The sequence below is a fragment of the Cricetulus griseus genome, chromosome 2, assembly GCF_003668045.3.
Source record: "Cricetulus griseus strain 17A/GY chromosome 2, alternate assembly CriGri-PICRH-1.0, whole genome shotgun sequence".
In the NCBI taxonomy this organism is placed as follows: Eukaryota; Metazoa; Chordata; class Mammalia; order Rodentia; family Cricetidae; genus Cricetulus; species Cricetulus griseus.
Window position 1 is genome coordinate 244,649,257 of NC_048595.1, and position 18,226 is coordinate 244,667,482.

At 39.8% G+C, this 18,226-nt stretch overlaps 1 protein-coding gene across 7 annotated transcripts in view; it reads left to right on the top strand.

Annotated features, from left to right (window-relative positions):
* Positions 1-17,947, top strand: part of Epb41l2 (erythrocyte membrane protein band 4.1 like 2) — a 158,467-nt gene extending 140,520 nt beyond the window's left edge. For 5 of the 7 annotated variants that reach the window (XM_027402892.2, XM_027402895.2, XM_027402896.2 and 2 more), the window contains 6 exons: positions 2,556-3,119; positions 4,765-4,887; positions 6,932-7,030; positions 8,555-8,635; positions 9,136-9,244; positions 17,197-17,947. In XM_027402892.2, coding sequence (XP_027258693.1) covers positions 2,556-3,119; positions 4,765-4,887; positions 6,932-7,030; positions 8,555-8,635; positions 9,136-9,243 — 975 coding nt within the window. In that variant the 3' untranslated portion in view covers position 9,244; positions 17,197-17,947. Of the gene's footprint in view, positions 1-2,306; positions 2,361-2,555; positions 3,120-4,764; positions 4,888-6,931; positions 7,031-8,554; positions 8,636-9,135; positions 9,245-17,196 lie in introns of all 7 variants that reach the window. The other 2 variants (XM_027402888.2, XM_027402897.2) reach the window with 2 other exon arrangements.
* The last annotated feature ends 279 nt before the right edge of the window (positions 17,948-18,226 follow it).

Sequence of the window (18,226 nt, forward strand, 5' to 3'; positions counted from 1 at the left end):
CCTGCTTCCATCTCCAAAATTCTCACTTTTCCTTTCATTGTGTGCTGTTCTGTTTTCCTTTCTTGTGTAACTGTTCCTTTCTCTTAGTAGGTCACTGCCATCTGTCCTGCTGTATTGCTAACTCTTTGCTCTTCCTTTTCTGACTTCTAGAGCCTAGAAGAGGAGATAACATCAATTTTGTTTAGTGGAAAGGGCTTTTCTCATAGTATGAAAGCCTCCTTCCCTTCAGCCACCACTTGGACAGCAGAGAGCGCTGTTGTGAACTCTAATGCACCTAGAGAAAAGCTTTCTTCTTCGCCCTTCCCACACTTGCTTGAGGTGCTTTTCCCTTTGTATCCCCTGCTACTAAAAGCCACATATGAGACAGATTTTCTTTAGTTGTTTTCCTTTTTGAGTGTTTAGGTTCCATTCCCTCCACTTGTAAGCTAGTGAAATCACTGCCATTCAAGAAGCAGTGGATTTGAACATAAAGAAGTAGATTGGATAATTTTTCCTATTTGTTTTTGTTAAGACAAACAAAAACCCTGTCTAAACTTAGGAAATGGTTTAAACCACTGAGGCCCAGAGCTGGAGTTACCAAGCAGCAGGAAAGTGTCGACCAAGCGGAAGCTAGCTAAGTGCTTGCAGAACTCGAGTTTCCAAAACCCACACTGCAGACATCTTATGGTGGCCTATCATTTGAAATAGCACTCACATGCCCGCCAGAGTTCCTGAGCTAATTGAGTTGGGATGACATGCTGGAGTTCCCTGAACTTGAGTCAAACGGGTCTAGCCATTTGAGGCTAAGTAGTAATAGCTATATTACTGGCCTGTAATAACCCTGAAACATCTGCCTTAGAAATGCTCTGAGCACGAGGTATCTTCATTTGGGAAGCAGTTTGTAGTTAGATGTTAGTTGACTATAAAAATAGACTCATGACTTTCAGTTTAATATCTGAAACTTGTTGGTTCTCAGTAAAACTGGAAAGGTGACTCTCTTATTTTGCTAATCACATGGTCACATGGTACGAATTTTGAGCACCTCAAACAAAATGATGATGCATTTCAGAGTGACATGTTAGTGCGCCTGTGGCATGTGTTTGTAGGTGCCAGAGACTTGTAGCATTTAGCTGTGGGTGTCCTTGTTGCTGGGACCTACGAAGTACCTGGTGTCTAGCAAGAAAGCCTCTGAGTACAGTTAGTGTCCAGAAGGGTCAGAGGACAGTGCCCTTCTGCATCAGTGTGGGTGCTACACACCGTGAGTAAATAGCGCTGCTGCTTGGAACTGAATTATTTTTCAGTTAGATCACTAATAGGAGTGTCACGAGGATGTAAGCCTCTTGCTCTGCTTTATTAGTATAAATGTAGGTAGTGTGACGTTTTGAAAACTGGTCTACAAGGCATCACTCCCCTAGTTAACACTGGACCATAGTAATGTATGTCACTCCGGTATTTAGTGCACAGGTATTAGATAGAATGGTTAGCCACTGTTTCAATCAAATAGAAGTAATGTACTCCCAAGAAATAGGTATCCACAGGGGTTTGAGATGATCGTCTTCAGTAGTAAACTTGACCATTTCAGTGGTGACAGTGAATAGCCAAAATCTAAGAGGAAACGTGAGCAAATGTTGACACCCACCCAAATATCTGTATTATAAATTGAGATGTTAGTACTTGTCTGGACTGAAGGTTTTAATGTGAATAGCCATTTGAAACCAAACGTGATTTTGCCTGGTCAGGTGTCCCCCACCTCCTCCCAGAACGTTTCTTTGTGTAACATCCCTGGCTGTCCTGCAGCAGGACTCTGTAGACCAGGCTGCTCAAGCTCACAGAGATCAGCCTCTCCATTGCTGGGATTAAAGATGTGTGCTGCCACTGCCCAGCTCCAAGCTATTTTTTAAAAAGCATTATCCCCACCCCCCCAAAGAAAGAAATCCTTGATGCTGCACTTATTTAGGACTTAGAGCCCTTGCCAGTGTTCTAGATCAGACTAAAGTGTTTGAGGAACAGATTTAAAGTTTATCATTTAAGCAGAATAGGAAGCCTAGGTATAATTACATATATTTTTTTTAACATTTTCAACTCCATAAATAGGGCTTATAGTTGTAGTAATTTTTAAATTTCTTTTCAAGAATATTGGCTGTTTTGTCTTTTGTTTGTTTTGTAAGTGTTGTGGCATGTGTCTCCTTGTCCTCTGTGACCCTGAGCTTGGGTTTCAGTAGGGTTGGTTCTTGCTGTTCTGTGTTTGCACTGTCACATGTCTGTTTCAGTGGTTGTTGAGGTAAACCGTATTGATTTTGTGTCCTCGGTTGCTTTTTGTTCCGCAGACTCGCACTCCTGCATCAGAAGGGCCTTGCACTGGAGCCAGGGACGATGTTAAGGTTCCCCCTTTTCCGTGTTAATGCCATGCCTAACGCCTCTCATCGCCTCATGTTTCCCTGCTTCCCTTCCAGTCAGCCATCATAATCATCTTTTTCTTCATGACATGAATCTGCCATCACTTAATTTGAGTTCCCACTGTTTTTATTTATTCATATATTTTTGTTTTCCCTCATCCATCTTTCTTTTTTGTACAGAGTTCACATGAGACTCTGAATGTAGTGGAGGAGAAGAAGCAGGCAGAGGTTGGGAAAGACGAAAGAATAATCACAGAAGAAATGAATGGTAAAGAGCTATCAGCTGGGAGTGGCCCTGGGGAGACTCGTAAGGTGGAGCCGGTGGCACAAAAAGACTCCACCTCCCTGTCTTCTGAGAGCAGCAGCAGCAGTGACAGTGAGGAGGAAGACGTGGGGGAGTACCAGCCCCACCACCGAGTGACCGAGGGCACCATAAGGGAAGAGCAGGAGGAGTATGATGACGAGATGGAGGAAGAGCCCGGCCAAGCAGCCAAGGTAGTAGAGAGGGAGGCAGCAATGCCTGAAGCCATGCCAGACAGACAAGCAGAGGCCAGTATACTCACAGTAGAAACAGAGGCCCAGGAAAATGTAGTTGCCCAAAAGATACCCGGAGAGAAGAGTGCACACGGAGGCACTGTTAAGCAAGACATGACAGAAGAAACAGAGGAAGAGCAACACAGAGTTAACGGAGAGGTGCCCCATGTTGACATTGATGTTTTACCAGAAATTATTTGTTGTTCAGAGGTAAATGGGAGTCTCAAGCATGAGCTAAACTATAGCGCTGTTTCTCAGGTGGAAACATCTGCCTTTCTTCACCTTTCCCCTGGTTCTCCTTCAGCCTTTTCAGCAAGAATCTGATTGTTGTTTCTGGGAAGAAGAGGGAAGCCCTGTTTTGTAAATCTTGTGCAGCTCAGGTCATAGTTTGTAGCTTCTTCGCTGCACTGGATTATCTGTAGGGTAAACGCCAACAACCACACTCCTTTTCCTCATTTCCCATTTCACTTGCTCTTTGCATGTTTTGGGTGCTTTTTTTGTCTTTCTTTGCACTACTTCCTCAGTTACATGCCCTTTTTCATCAGCTTATGTAGTAAAATGTGTGTGTACTGTTCAAAGATGGTGGGTTTAAGTGTGTGTGCGCCTGCTGTAATGACTGGATTTGACTTTCTGGATCATTCTCTTACTTTTCCTTCGAGCTCACAGCAGGGCTTCTGGCAGTGGTAAGGACATTATTTCTTAAATGCCACTTGTGGTTCCTGTCTTCAGAGTCCAGGGAGAGTGTGGTTTGGTTAAGCGCCTTTTCCTTCTTCACATCCAAGGACTAAACATTCAGTAGACTACACTCTTCATGTTCTTACATCAGTCCTGGATTGTTTGCAAACATTATCTTGTAGACTGTCCAATGTTAGATATGTCTTTTATTTTCAAGAAAGAGAACCTTGCATATTCCTCTCAGATTCAGTCTTGATCAGTAGGGACAATGTCTTTCATGGGATAATTTACTTACACAGGAATATCTCTTGATATTGTGGCTTTGTTTTTGGAGTAAATATGTTACCTTAAAGTTTATATTTCACTTCAGAGAAAACATCTCAAGAATCTTTTGAACACTTTTTCATTTAAATAATTATACCCGTTGGGATCTTTCTCTCAAAGGAAGCGTTATAATATTTGGTAGTGCTGTAGTCTGGTATATGTACTCATGTATGCTCAGCAGTGTTAACAGACATCAAATCTCTCTGCATGTTTAAAATCTTTCAGAGCACTTAATGCAACACTGATGGACTAATTTTAGGTAGAACATTTTATTGTACTTAATGCAAAAGAAAGCACACTTTCAGATGAGTATAACTGAAAATAATCATACTTGAAAATGTCCTTTCTGATAATGGCATGTTTTTTTGGGGAGAGTAAATCTTGGCCTACATAGCTTACAATCCAATTAAAAATAATAAGCCTTCACATTGTGGTTCTTTAAGCTTCAGTGAAAATAGAGATAGTTACCTTTAGTGCATTCTGTTAGTTTTCAATGTTAACATTTTTTTTCCCCAAAGTAAAGTATACCTATGTCGGTATTAATGGTTTAGGACCATCACAATTTGAAAAGTAATACAATTTAGGAAGTCATTATTTTAGCTTATTTTCCATGTGCATGCTCATGTGTGTGTATTTGTGTGTGTGTGCCCCCCCACACACATATATACTTATATTTGTGTAAGATATATCTAAGGGGAATTTGTCTTTTATATCTTTTAGATTATTTGCTTTTTCTCTTCCTTTTCGTGCATGACTGTGTGTTTGGATATTTTAAACAACTCATTTTGAAGGTTCCTTTAAACACTTCTACTTTATGACCACTAGAATTTACCTTTCCCTTCCTTTTCCACCTCAGCCACCAGTGGTAAAAACAGAGATGGTAACAATTTCTGATGCCTCACAAAGGACAGAAATCTCCACCAAGGAAGTCCCCATTGTTCAAACGGAGACCAAAACCATCACATATGAGTCTCCACAGGTACAAACGCTCAAGATTTGGATTCTTTGGATTCCCTTTTCTGTTTAGAATGCATATTTCTGTTTACAGTATCTTCCCCCATTTCTGACTTTGACATGGCTTTTCACACTTTGTACCTGCTCTGTTGCTGTCTTAGATTTAGACAGAGCTACAGTCAAATGGGTGATCTCCAAAGGACTGGAGAGATAGGGCAGTTCTAGTAGTGTGAGGCTCTGAGTTCTGTCCCTGGTACCTAGGGAAAGAATAACCTCAGTTAGAGACAAGGTCTAAGTACATATTGTGCATGTAGTGCTTACATAGGAGAGCTGTCTGTATGATTAGTTAAGACAAGCAGCACAAGACCTATCCTATTACTATTGGGCCTTTTCTGGCTTTTTGTATCTAAAACTATGTGTATGTTTTTGGGAAGCAGATGACCTTGCAATGTTTACTGGATGTGATGTGTTTTATAGATTTGTAGTATTATGAGTTTCTCCTGCTCTGACTCCCCAAAAGCAGACCAAATAAACTCATACTTTATTCCAATATTAGAGGCACCCACATAACTTGCTCCCCTTTATGCTGGGTTATCTTTCTTAGGCATATGTAGTCATTTCCATGCAGTCTGTGTCAAAATGACTAGAAGAACTGTGTGCTTGATTTTAGGTCTGCAGACTCTGGTTCTGCGAAAGATTTTTAAATCAGAAGGCTGGAGAGTTTGCTTAGTTGATGGTACAGCGATTGCCACACAAGCATGAGGACCTGAGTTCAGATACCTGTTCAAAGCTGGGGGTGGTTCTTGCCTGCAGTCCCAGTATTAGGGAGGAGGAGCCTCGGGCTTGCTTGCCAACCAGTGCTGCTAAATTTGATGGAGTTGGTCATCTTCATGTCTCAGAAATAAGGTGGCCAGCAATTGAGAAAGACACCTGACACTATCCTCTGAGCTCCACAAACTCATGTGTATGCACGCACACATAAAAAAAAACAGATGGGTTCATCATTTCAAAATGGACCTGTTTAAAAATGTGTATGATAAATAGTTTACCTTTCTCTGGCAGGATTGCACTGAGGTGAAGGATGTCAGATCTCAAAATATTTTTTAAGAGACTGTATGTGTACATGTATACAACATAGCTCAAAACAGTTTCAAGCATGTTATCCATGTGTGTGCATAGATCCCACATTAGACAAACAGGTGTCTTTACCATTGGCAAGTTTGTGAGAATATTGCTCTTACCCTTAGAAAGAAGCTCAGGTGCCTGCGGCAAGTTTGGGAGGGATTTCCTTGTTTTAGTGTCAGGAAATAGGCAGATATGTTTGCAATTGTAACATAAGCAACCTAGGTATTAATTTACTTTATTATTTTGCCTGGGAAACTCTAGAATCTTCTGCCTCTTCCAGTGTTGCTACAGCAAACAAATTAAAGTAGCTCCTTTTAAAATATACACAATAGGATATATATATGAGACATACATGGAGTATATCCACATATATAATATTAGTATATGCACTCATACACATGTATATACTCATGAGTTACCAACCATTTTAAGAACTATGTAAATTTTACAAAATATATTAGAGATAAGCAAATTACCAATTCATTCAAGTTCAGTTTGTCCTCATCAGGTTCTGTTACTAGTAAGCTGAGAAAATGTTTACCTATTTTTACCCACCTGTGCTTAAAAAAAACAATAGCAAAGTCAGTACTTCTGGTCACTGTGGAAACTTCTTCACCTGGCTCTCTGGTTTCTTTTTCTGGCTTCAACAAATGTCCTCAGACAAATCCTCTTTACTCTTATATGGCTTACAGTCCCAGCTTCTACTTTGTTCTACTTCCTCTTTCTGCCACAGGGTTTGTTTCTGTACATTCACTGTTTTTCACAGCTCTCTGTTTTCAATGCCAGCTGCTTTCTGGACCATGAACCACTACTACCAACATGCAAAGGACAGGCAGATAGCATCTCCTCTGGAATTTTAGAAGATGCATACTCAGTGGGCGGGGTCTTTTCTGACATGATGGAAGTTAAGCATTACTTTGTATTTTTCCTCCAACTATCCAAAGATTGATGGCGGGGCTGGTGGTGATTCGGGCACGTTACTGACCGCACAAACCATCACATCTGAGTCCGTGTCAACAACGACAACCACACACATCACCAAGGTAAAGCAACCTAGGGGGACCCTAGGGAGAGGATGGTACATGGCAAACAGATCTTTTCTGTATTATTCCTTTGTTCCTGTACACACTTCTAAGTAATACACAGACAGTGCCAGTGGACGAAAATGTCTTTCTTTAAAGTATCCAAGAAATTAGGCTGCAACAACAAATGTGTTTTGAACCAAATTACAGTTTTGTAAAGTACAAGGGGGTAAAAATACGACCAGCTGTATTTAAGACATGGATAGAAGAACTATTTTAATAAAATTGTGAAGCTTCTCTCATTTATTTAAGATTCTAGTATGTTGATTTGAGACATTTTACCAGAGTATTTTCTAAACATTTAAGAGTAAGTATATAACCAACCCATATAGTCTTGGCTTGAGACCATCCGTGGCTTCTGGGGCTTGGAGGTCTAAAGGTCATGACTCACTCCAGACCTATTGAAACCCTGCGGGGAAGCTTCCAGCTGATTCTGATTCACTCTAATGCAATTCCAGGCTGATGTTCCAGGGTTTCATTTTGCTTATAGTGTCACATTGGATTAGTGCTTTTAATGTTTCAGGACTGTAATTTAAACAGCAAGCAAAAGTAGCAGGAAATTTTATGTTGTAAATTAAAAATGCAAGGTACGATAGAGCTAGGGATAAGCTTTATTTCTTAGTTCAATGCCACTGCGTGTAATTGGTGTGTGAATTGTGAAGGTGGTAGAGATTGCCTGTGTGTTTTCTTGGAAATTTGGTTTTGCCAGTGCTCTTTTCAAAGGTCTCGGATGGTCTCTCAGGCCTTCTACTTCTCCAGCCTGCCCCAGGCACTCTCAGCTTGCACCTGACCAGTGCCTCCATGAGGCTGTTTGTTAAAGGCCTCCTTCACCCCAGTCTTTCTCTACAGCCAGTGCACAGCGTGTTCTATGTCCATGCGCACAAACACATATGGAAGCAATCACAACTTTAATCAGATCAAACTTTAAATGAAAATCTCATTTGTTTTCCTGAAATCAAAGGAAAGGTTTTTTTTTTTTTTTTAATTGCACTAAATCAAATGAATGAACTCAATAAATGAATTTGTATAACTAGGATCAAACATCAAAACTATAGTTATCATGTAGTGGCCTAAATGGAAAATATACCTACAATGTTTATAAGTCTACAAACAGTTATTTGTTCTTTCTATTCTCCTTTTCAAAAGTTGGCCAACTGATAGGGAAGAAAGTCAGGGAATGTAATAGATTATCCCAGTGGAATTACTTAGATTTTTTAAAAAGTGGCATCTGTTCCATTTTAATCTCACTAGAATCTTGGTATCTTAAGGACTGCTTTCAAGTAAAGAACATGTATGGATATTGCAACTTTAACAATAGGACTCTGTGGAACTGAGAAGTACATCACAGAAAACACCTAGAGCCTGAGTCTTGCGCTCCTCTGTATTCTGGTCTTAAAATGGTCAGAAGTTGGAAGTCGGGCTTTGCTTTTCTACTCTGCTTGCAAGCTCTAGTTACTATTTTTTTCTTCTATTTATGACCTTTAGACTGTAAAGGGTGGAATATCAGAAACAAGAATTGAGAAACGTATTGTGATCACAGGAGATGCTGCTCTTGATCACGATCAGGTAAGGCCTTCCTGTCACATCTGTGTGTAATCACCTGGTGCATCCTGGATGGATCCAACTCCTAAGTTTGGTGGCAAGACACCAAACAGCCTGTGCTGTGACTGCCTGTCCTGTGAGCTTTCCTAAGCACATGAGCACAAAACATGTTTATCCTCCACTGGATTAACATGCAAGATAATGGGGACGTCAGTGACAAGTAAGAATTGACATTGGCTTGGTTTAAAGACAAGTCATCACATATTTTAAAACAAATGGCAGTTATTGACAATGCCCTAAAAAACAAACAAGCAAAAAGTCACCAAGGTTTCTTATGCCTATTTTGTTGGCCATTTTCAAGTGATTTTGTGGCATAAGAAAAGTTGGGCTATCGAAGTATTTTTCTATATTATAATTTGGGGTGTAGAGTGAAGGGAAGATTATCTCGTTTCTTTCAAAATGAAAATTTATATTCTACTAACCAAATACTCATCTCATGATTGTTGTTCTTCTGACCCTGGTAGGCGCTGGCTCAGGCAATTAGGGAAGCCAGAGAGCAGCACCCTGATATGTCGGTCACGAGGGTAGTAGTACACAAAGAAACAGAGCTGGCGGAGGAAGGAGAAGAATAAGGTAAGTGAGCCTGGCCATCCACAGCATTCCCTGTGGTCCTGTGCTGTGCAATTTTTATATCAGGGCCTTTGCTTTAGTTTTGCATGATTTTCTTCGGGTTATTGTTATTTCCAAGCACACCTGCTCAAATGTGTATCATGAGAATCTCTATGGTCTGCTGGTTATCAGGTGCACATGACTGTGCAGTGTATGTATAGAGGCTGCTAGCAATCGACATTCCTTCTATCAAGTGTGTTAGTAATTGATGTTCACAGTGGCCTTGGAGGATGGGGCTGTTACCTTTATATTAAAGAGAGATTTGTCTTTTTTAAGAGATAATGAGCTAAGCCTTTAAAATATATGTGTTAAAAATTATGTATTAAACAGTCATCTATAAAGAAAGTAAAACTCTTATATTACCTAAAAGTTGAAAGTTTAGTTGGACCACAGAGGGAATGTAATGATAGATGGTGTTTAACCAACAGAAAAGGATTAATATTCTCAAAAAAGCTAAAGCATTATTAAGAAAGTGTAAACACTTGTGGAGAAAAACGGCTGAAGATTATACAGGTAAACCATGTAAAAACTAAGTGAACTATAAACAAGAATCTTTGACCTGACTATATTGCTTAAATCAGTAAACATTTAAAGTCTGTGGAACATTTTTCACTCATATGACAGAAATTTATGTTTAAACCAGTGTTGGAAGGTTATGGGAAGAAATATGGATTCACATACTTAGTATATTATTTCTTAGAATACAATTTGACAAAAACCTATCTCAAAGTATTTACATTAAACTGGCCTATCTTTAAATTCCCTTTAAGAACTTAGTGGGGGCTCAGCAAGTAAATGCTCTTGCTGCTGCTTAGACAACCTCAATTCAATCCCGGGGAGAGAGACAACTCCTTCAAGTTGTCCTCTGACCTTGACATGTGAGCTATGGCGGAAACACCCTCAAAAACATAGATGTGTGCAGACAAATATAGTAAAAATTAAAAGCAGTAAATACTAAGGAATGTTTGCTGACATCCCTCTTCAGAGTCTATTATATTGTGTTCTTTAAAAAGCCAGTCAAACTTATCAGTGAGGGGCCTATATGTACTATAGCGGCACTAGAGTTAATACCAATAACACGTTAACATCAGACCAACCCACACTTGTTTGTGTACTAGTAGTAAGGCCTGAGATAATTTAAATGACACTAGTAGCTTCCATGCGATGATTAAAGAATTCTTGATGAAATGTATAAATATGACATCAATCTGTTAGGATTTTATAAATAGTCCTTATCACATATAGTACACAGGAAGATTACTTTAAAAGTCTACTTTGAGCAGTCAGGGCAGATAACTCACGGGAATGGTGAGGCCAGGGAGTGTTAATCTTCTGCCTCACACAGTAAAACTGTTGGCTTGTCCATCTGCAGAGAGTGAAGACCTTACTAGTTCACAGCATCCATGCTGAGGTTTTTATTTTGCTAATTTAGTGGATGTGAAATGATATATAACTGTGATTGTAATTTTGGTTTCTTCCATGCAAAAAGATAAATTAGCCACTCATTTTTTTCTGTGAAAATGGGAATAGCCAGGAAACTCATAACATTTCTGTGAAATACTTATCTACTTTTGTAAAAATCTTTTTTCTTTCTTCCATTTTTTTTTCTTCAAATTATTTACTTTATTATGGGTCTGGTTGTTTGCTTGTATGTTGTACCACATTCATTCCTGTTGCCATCAGAGGCTAGAAGGGAGCATCGGATCCCCTAAATTGGACTTCAGATTGGTGATTATAAACCACTACATGGGTGCTGGGGTCCTCTGCCACAGCTGTGATCGGTTTTAACCACTCAGCCATCACTCCAGCCCCCATTTATTGATTCTTAATACTAAGTCTTTATGATGTTTTATGTTACAAATATTGTGAGGCTCGTGGTGTTTCTTTCATTATTAATGTAATTGATTTATAAGCTTTCTGGTTTATGCCCTTTTCATACTCTTGAGTATTAAAGATACTTTCCTTCTGAGTATGTCAGTATTGCAATTCACATAGCAAGTATTAAGCTTTCTTCACTTGTTTTTCCTGGGTGCTGAAAAGCACTGGCTGCTTTCAGCACTGCTTATTAAATAGCTGGTCCTTCCCCTGTAAGCTGCAATGTCAAGGCTCAGCTGCTTTTGTGGAAGGTATGTTTTTTTGGCGGTCAGTTTCCATTGGTCCTTATGTGTTTTCTGCCTCATTGCCATACTGTTTTCATCATGTATTGTCATACTGGGTCTTGATAGTTATGCCCCCACTTTGGTTCTTTTTGTTCTTTCTTGATTCTTTCTTGCCATATGGATAGCCTAGATAAAGACAGTTAATAGTGAAGACTTCCTGTGTAGAGCACTGGGATGATCAGATAGAGATGGGGAAAAAGGAAAGAGATAAAACCAATGGAGAGGATGTTGGAGATCTCAAATTCTACTCTAAGGTTGTCTTCAGGTTCCAAAAGAGCAGGAAAGATTTGCTGAAAGCAAGTATGCCTTTCTTTCCATGTTACTTGTTACTTGGTAGGTCTTTGCATGGGATATTTGAGTGCAGCAATAGCATTTTTACCACTGTATGTTAGTATTTATCAGTAGTGTATATGGTTGGTTGGTTTGTTGGTTCACTGACTGAAAGTGTGCTAGATTAGATGATGAGCCATATAACAGGGATTCAGGCATTTCTTAATACAGAAACTGTACTGGACACCTGTATTTAAGAGTAGGATTGAATTTAATTTTGAAGCAAAATCAGGAGTGAAATACCACATGGAAAAATTTGTAAAAATATGACATTATTAGCTAATACTACTAGGGACTTATTCCATGTTTGGCTTTGTATTGAGGCCTCTATTATTGGTTCCTAGAGTCAACTGTGACTTGTGAGGACATTGAGGCTAGAGAAGTTACATTGCTTTGTGTGGCCCAAGCCAGTTAGTTGGTGACTGGCTGAGCTAGAAGGATCATTCACCAGCTGGATACCATACCCCACCAGGCTTTGCTGAAGGACCCATCACAGGAATCTTTCAAATAAATTCCCACACGCCATACTTGGATCCATTCCAGAAAAATTCATTTTGGGCAAAAGTCTCTTGAGTTTTTGGCTTTGTTATAAAGCCAAATGACCAAATAAAGCTAATGCTTTTTTTCCCCCCAACTTTTTTTATTTGAATTAGAAACAGGATTGTTTTACATGACAATCCCATTTCCCTTCTCCCACCCATCCTCCCCTACCTGCCCCCCCCAACTAAAACCTTATCTGTCACATATCTTTTCTGCTCCCCCTGGATGGTGAGGCCTTCCATAGGGTGTCATCAGAGTCTTTCGTATCCTTTGGGGTAGGGCCTAGGCCCACCCCCGTGTGTCTTGGCTCAGGGAGTATTCCTCTATATGGACTGGGCTCCCAAAGTCCACGCCTATGCTAGGGATAAATACTGGGCTTCTACAAGAGGTCCCATAGATTTCTGAGGTTTCCTCACAGAAACCCATGTTCCTGGGGTCTGGATCAGTCCCATGCTGGTATTCTGATAAACACCTTCAGCAAAGTGGCTGGATACAAGATTGAAATTTTTTTAATTTGAAGAACTTTGCATTACTTTGCATTGTTTTCCTTCATTCTTTTGTATAAAAGCAAAAAAAAAAAAAGTGTTTTCATTTTTTATTCAGACTTCTCCCTGGATAAGTGCTTTACTGTTTAAAGACAGTGTTAAATGCTTTTAAAAACCAATTTACTGCCGGGTGGTGGTGGCACACGCCTTTAATTCCAGCATACTAGAGGCAGGCAGGTGGATCTTTGTGAGTGTGAGGCCAGCCTGGTATACAAAGCGAGTTCCACACACGGAGGGCCAGGGCCACACACAGAGAAACCCTATCTTGAAAAACAAGCAAAAAACAAACAAATGAATGAATGAATGTACTGACTCACTTTTCTGAGGTCTTGGCTTTTAAAGTGAGATTGGAACACTTCTGCACATGAACCTCACTGTTTTCAATTGCTCCACAGGGTGCACTGGAGAAAGGAAAGTGGATCTCTCAGAACTTGTGAGAGAGCTTCAGGCCAAGGGTGGGGACAGCATGTGCTCTTAAAGAATTTGAACATGGAATTAGACCTGTAGTAATGTATGGAGTCATACTAGCCCATTTTCACATTGGCCAACAGAGGGGGACACAAGCTCAGGAATGACTGCAATAGTTAGAAATGTTTACTAATATTGCATAATCCAGGGTGGTTTTTGTTTTCTTGGTCACAGTTCTAATACATAAAATATAAGCTTAATAGCATTGACCTTATAACAAAATCTATGATGTTGTGAAAGTGAAGATGTCAATGCCTGTCAATTTGTACTAACAGTATGAAAAATGTGTCCAGTCTTCTGAAAACATGAAATAGAATCCTGTCCTAAAGTAAAAAGGTTAGGCATAGTGGTGCACACATTTAATCACAGCACTTGGGAGGTAGAGACAGAGATCTCTGTGAGTTTAGGCTAGCCTGGACTATAGTAAGTTCCAGACCTGCCAGGGCTACACAGTGAAACACTTTTAAAAAAGATAAAGGGCTGTGTGCTGGATATGTGGCTTACCAGCAGGCTCAGTCCTTCTCGACCCTGCATAGGCAGGGGAAGGGGGAGGCTCTTGAAGTGCTTTGACTTTTACCTAAAGGTGTGATGCTTCATTTTTAGTTGGGAAAAGTGTCAACCATTTAAACCTAGAATAAAAAACTTATCCCATATTAAGTTTAATTCTTAGAGATACAAAAAGAAAAAAAAAAAGAAACAAACAATGATGTAATATGTGTATGCCAGTGACATTAGTGGTTCCATGCTTATCTCTGGTCTTTCCTAGTTCAGAACCTAAATGTTAGGGAATATATCCTGTGTTTAAATGCAGGAAGAGCCAAGATACATGGATGTATAAATAAGGAACTATACAAAGGAAGTTACTGCTCAGCCATCTAAAACAATAAGGAGTTCTGACTCTCACAGGTTATACTATTTCTGTTATTTTGCTGTGGGAGTAAGGGACATTTTAAAGTGTGTGTCTTCGTGTTAAGTGCAGTAGGTCTTGAAGATTTTTCTTCAATATCTACTGTCTTCCATTTCCTACACATTCCTAGTCTTCCTGTAATGTCATTGAAATAAATAATTTTTGCTCTCTTTTCTAATTTTATGACATTTTTGATGGAAACAAATTTAAAGAAATAAAGTGACACAAACCAACCCTAGATAGAGAAAATGTCATAAGGAATGGAAAATTACTGTAGATTTTCAGAGATAGCTAACATTGACCCTTGTTTTTTAATCTCCAATTTTAATAATATATCTAACCTGTATATCTAAAGCATTATTTCAGCAGACGAAGGAGTTTGTTTTCTGATATAAACTGGATAGATCAGGGTAGCTGTTTTCCCAACAAATGACACACATTCACCAGGCAGAGCAGAGACACTAGATGTCAAAGTGCAAGAATAGGTAGGGTGACCTAAGGTCACTGATAACCCTCGGTTTTCCCTCACCGTCTCATGTTTCTCTTAGGGATTGCTACCCTGAAAGACTTTGCTTCCGTTGATTTCCCTGCCTAGACTAATGAGTAATGAAATAGCCTAAGGAAGACAGCAGAGTGGGAAGCAATGGAGTTGATTAGTCATTCTGCCCCAAATAATCTAGAGCTTTTACTATTATCTGTGCTGTTTCTAAATAATGGGAAGCATTTTCCCCCTATCAAAATAAGAATTTTATCTCACCAATACCATGTACATTCTGATTTATTTTGGGACTGGTGTCTTCTGGAAGGAACATTAATGTCCACTATCCTCTATAATTAATACATTTGCCAGAATTTTTGCCAAGTTGAAATGCAAAATGAAGCAGATGCATCTAAAAATCTTTTGGTAGCTCAGGCATGGTTAATCACTTTTTAGTCCTGTGTGCTGTCTGTCTGCCTTTGACTATGGGCTTGTGAGCTTCCCTGAGACACAGTATTTTCTTTTTTTTCCCTGATACATTTGATTTCCTTGTACCTGTTAGTCTTGCTTGGATCCCTGTGTGCTAATTCATAGATCTATCCTATGTCCTGAGTGGATGGCTCACACAGGATCTATGCCTACCCTTTTTCATTATTTTAGGTCTCAGACTTTGTAATCATACAGGAACACTCTCTTAGTTGCTTTTGATTTGTTTTGTGACAAGGTGTCACTATCGTAGCCTTGGCTGACCTGGAATTTACTGTGTAGACCAGGGTGGCCTCTAAATCATAGAGTTCCACCTGCCTCTGCCTCTTGGGAGGCCGGTTGTTCGTGCTCAGTTACCACAGCCAGCTACCTTTGCCCCCTTATTCCGTGGCAATAACTGAAGTCTGAGTCTTCCCCTTTTACAGTAACATCTGATCCTCACAATTTTCATCTCGCCCTCCCCTGTGGGGGCTTCTGACCAGAGTTCTAGCCTCTGCTCCCCTTCCCCTTCAGCATGCTCACCATGCTGAAATCACAGTAGTGCTTTCAAACTGTGAGTGTCCTCGGCGCCAGAGAAGGAGCAATTGCATCTTCCCTGGTGTATGCTGTGCATAGCTGATGGCCCCCTGCTCATGACTCATTTCCTCATTTCCTCATTTTCCCAAGCTCTGTATTCTCTTCTCTCTCACTGTAGCTGATCTTTTGTCAACCCCCCCATACACCAGTTTTTATTCGCTCAGCTTTGCCCTTCTCATGCCAGTGTTGTAGAACAGACCTGATGTCCTTACCCCATCCATCACTTTTGTACCCACCCATACTTTCCTGCTGTGTGTTGCTTCAGACTCTGGTGTTCCATTCACTTCCGGCTCCTCTCCTACATAAGTCCTTAAGTCCATCTTAGTATCATAATGCTCTCTCTATACCTTCTGTCCTCCTCACTTGTTCTTAGCACCCGAAGTAATCTTCCAGTTCATCTCAATGAAATAAAAACAGACTGACTTTCCTCAAGTCTAGATACAAATCTGCTTTGGGGGCTGGAGAGATGGCTCAGGAGTTAAGAGCACTGACTGCTCTTCCAGAGGTCCTGAATTCAATTCCCAGCAACCACATGGTGGCTCACAACCATCTGTAATGAAGTCTGGTGCCCTCTTCTGGCCTGTAGGGACACATGCAGGCAGAACACTGTATACATAATAAATCTTAAAAAAAAAAAAACCCAAAAAACAAAAAACAAAAAAAACAAAAAAAACCTGCATTGGTTAACTTTTTTTTTTTACAGAAGTCCTCATCACCCAAAGGGGGTCTGTTTTACTGCTAATGTTGCATGCCTGAAACCAAATAGTATTGAATCCTCCATGTACTGGCCCCCTTTATTCAGTTAAGGGAAGCCCTTTGTGACTTCCTTTTAGCATATCTGAATTGCATATATCTCTGCTCAGGCACCTTGAAACCATTAGTAAGAAAAGTAGGAGCTACTTGAATGCAGGAATAAGAGGCCATGACATTTGACCTAATAACCAGCATGGCTGCTAACTGATGAATGGGCAAGTGGCATATCCATATTAACTCAGAAACTAGGTGGGTCTGGGTGAGAGAGCATTGTGCTACTCAGAACAGCCTTCGGTTTCAGACTTCACTTTTGAATTGTCCCTGTCATGTCTTTGGACCACAGCTGACTATAGGTACCTGCAGCTGCAGAAGGGAAAACTAGCTAAAGGACTGGGGGCAGGGGGTTGTATTACACTGTGTGTCGTCTCTTTTATGGTGATTGAATCATGTTTTGTGGTCTTTGTTGCCAGCTCTTCTGTACTTGGCAATTTTCCTGAAGTAAAGTTTCTAGGCTTGGAATAAGCTCTCATGTTTGCTTTAAGTAAAGATATTATTTCCTTTTAAGTAGGCAGATAATTATTGATTACTTGATTGAAAAGTTTGATTACTTAACTTTCTTTTTATAGCCTGATTTTGGAATACTTAAGCTTTATGTCTTTTTTTTTCTTTCATAGAAAGTCATTTTTTAAACAACATTCAACTTCATGAATCTGAAGAACTTTGACCATTCCAAGTCTTAACGCCACACCACTACTCCAGCAAATTTGTGCTACAACTGGTAACATTGACCAGAAGCCTGAAGAATTAAAATGCCAACACCAAACCTTACATTAACAGCTCTGGTCCATACTACTCCCATGCATTTCTAATATATTATTTGTTTTATAACCACTTCTAAATATTCCTGCTTCCTCCCTCTCTCTCTCTCTCTCTCTCTCTCTCTCTCTCTCTCTCTCTCTCTCTCTCTCTAAATTCTTTGTTTTTTGTTAAGGGTTTTGTATTTGTTTCCTTTTCCTACCTGCTTTTTATGACTCATTTGCTCACATGACAGTGAACAAAGCCAGCCCTCGGCTGGTACGGTGCTGTTCACTTGAACAGGTGCTGTTGTGTGGAGAGGAAACTCTGTGACTAATTTAGACAGTGATTTTCATTCTTACAGTAAATATTTACAGTGTTCAAATTGCAGTAAATGTACTGCATGAGAACATATTACTACCAATTAAAAGCATTTCTTATATCTTGAAACTTTTCTAATATTTGGGAACTTCACTATGGATGGTTTTTATATTGAACCCATTGACTTTCCAGTCCTGTGTCTTTGTACTTTAGAGTCAGAGACTCTCTAGACTGGAGAATTATGAAGCTCACTGACCAAGCACTGTGTTGAGAGACCATCGCCCACAGTGCAGCACTTCTCAGACATATGCTTTGCCACAGCATTCCAGAACAAGAGAATCACAAAACGTGCCCTTCCCTTTTCCTACTAAAAGAGAATCAGGCAGCTTAAAGCCTTAGTGCTTTCTTTCTTAACCTTTCCAATTTCAATACTTCCCATTATTTGAACACTTGAGTAGTGCACTTGCTTTGTATTAAACTTCTTTGTCTACATGTAAAACTGACATTTGTTATTGAGCAGGTATATCTCTTAAGATAGTTTGATGACTCAAAGGTTTGAAGATGCTGGGGAGAAGAGGGTTGGGGACA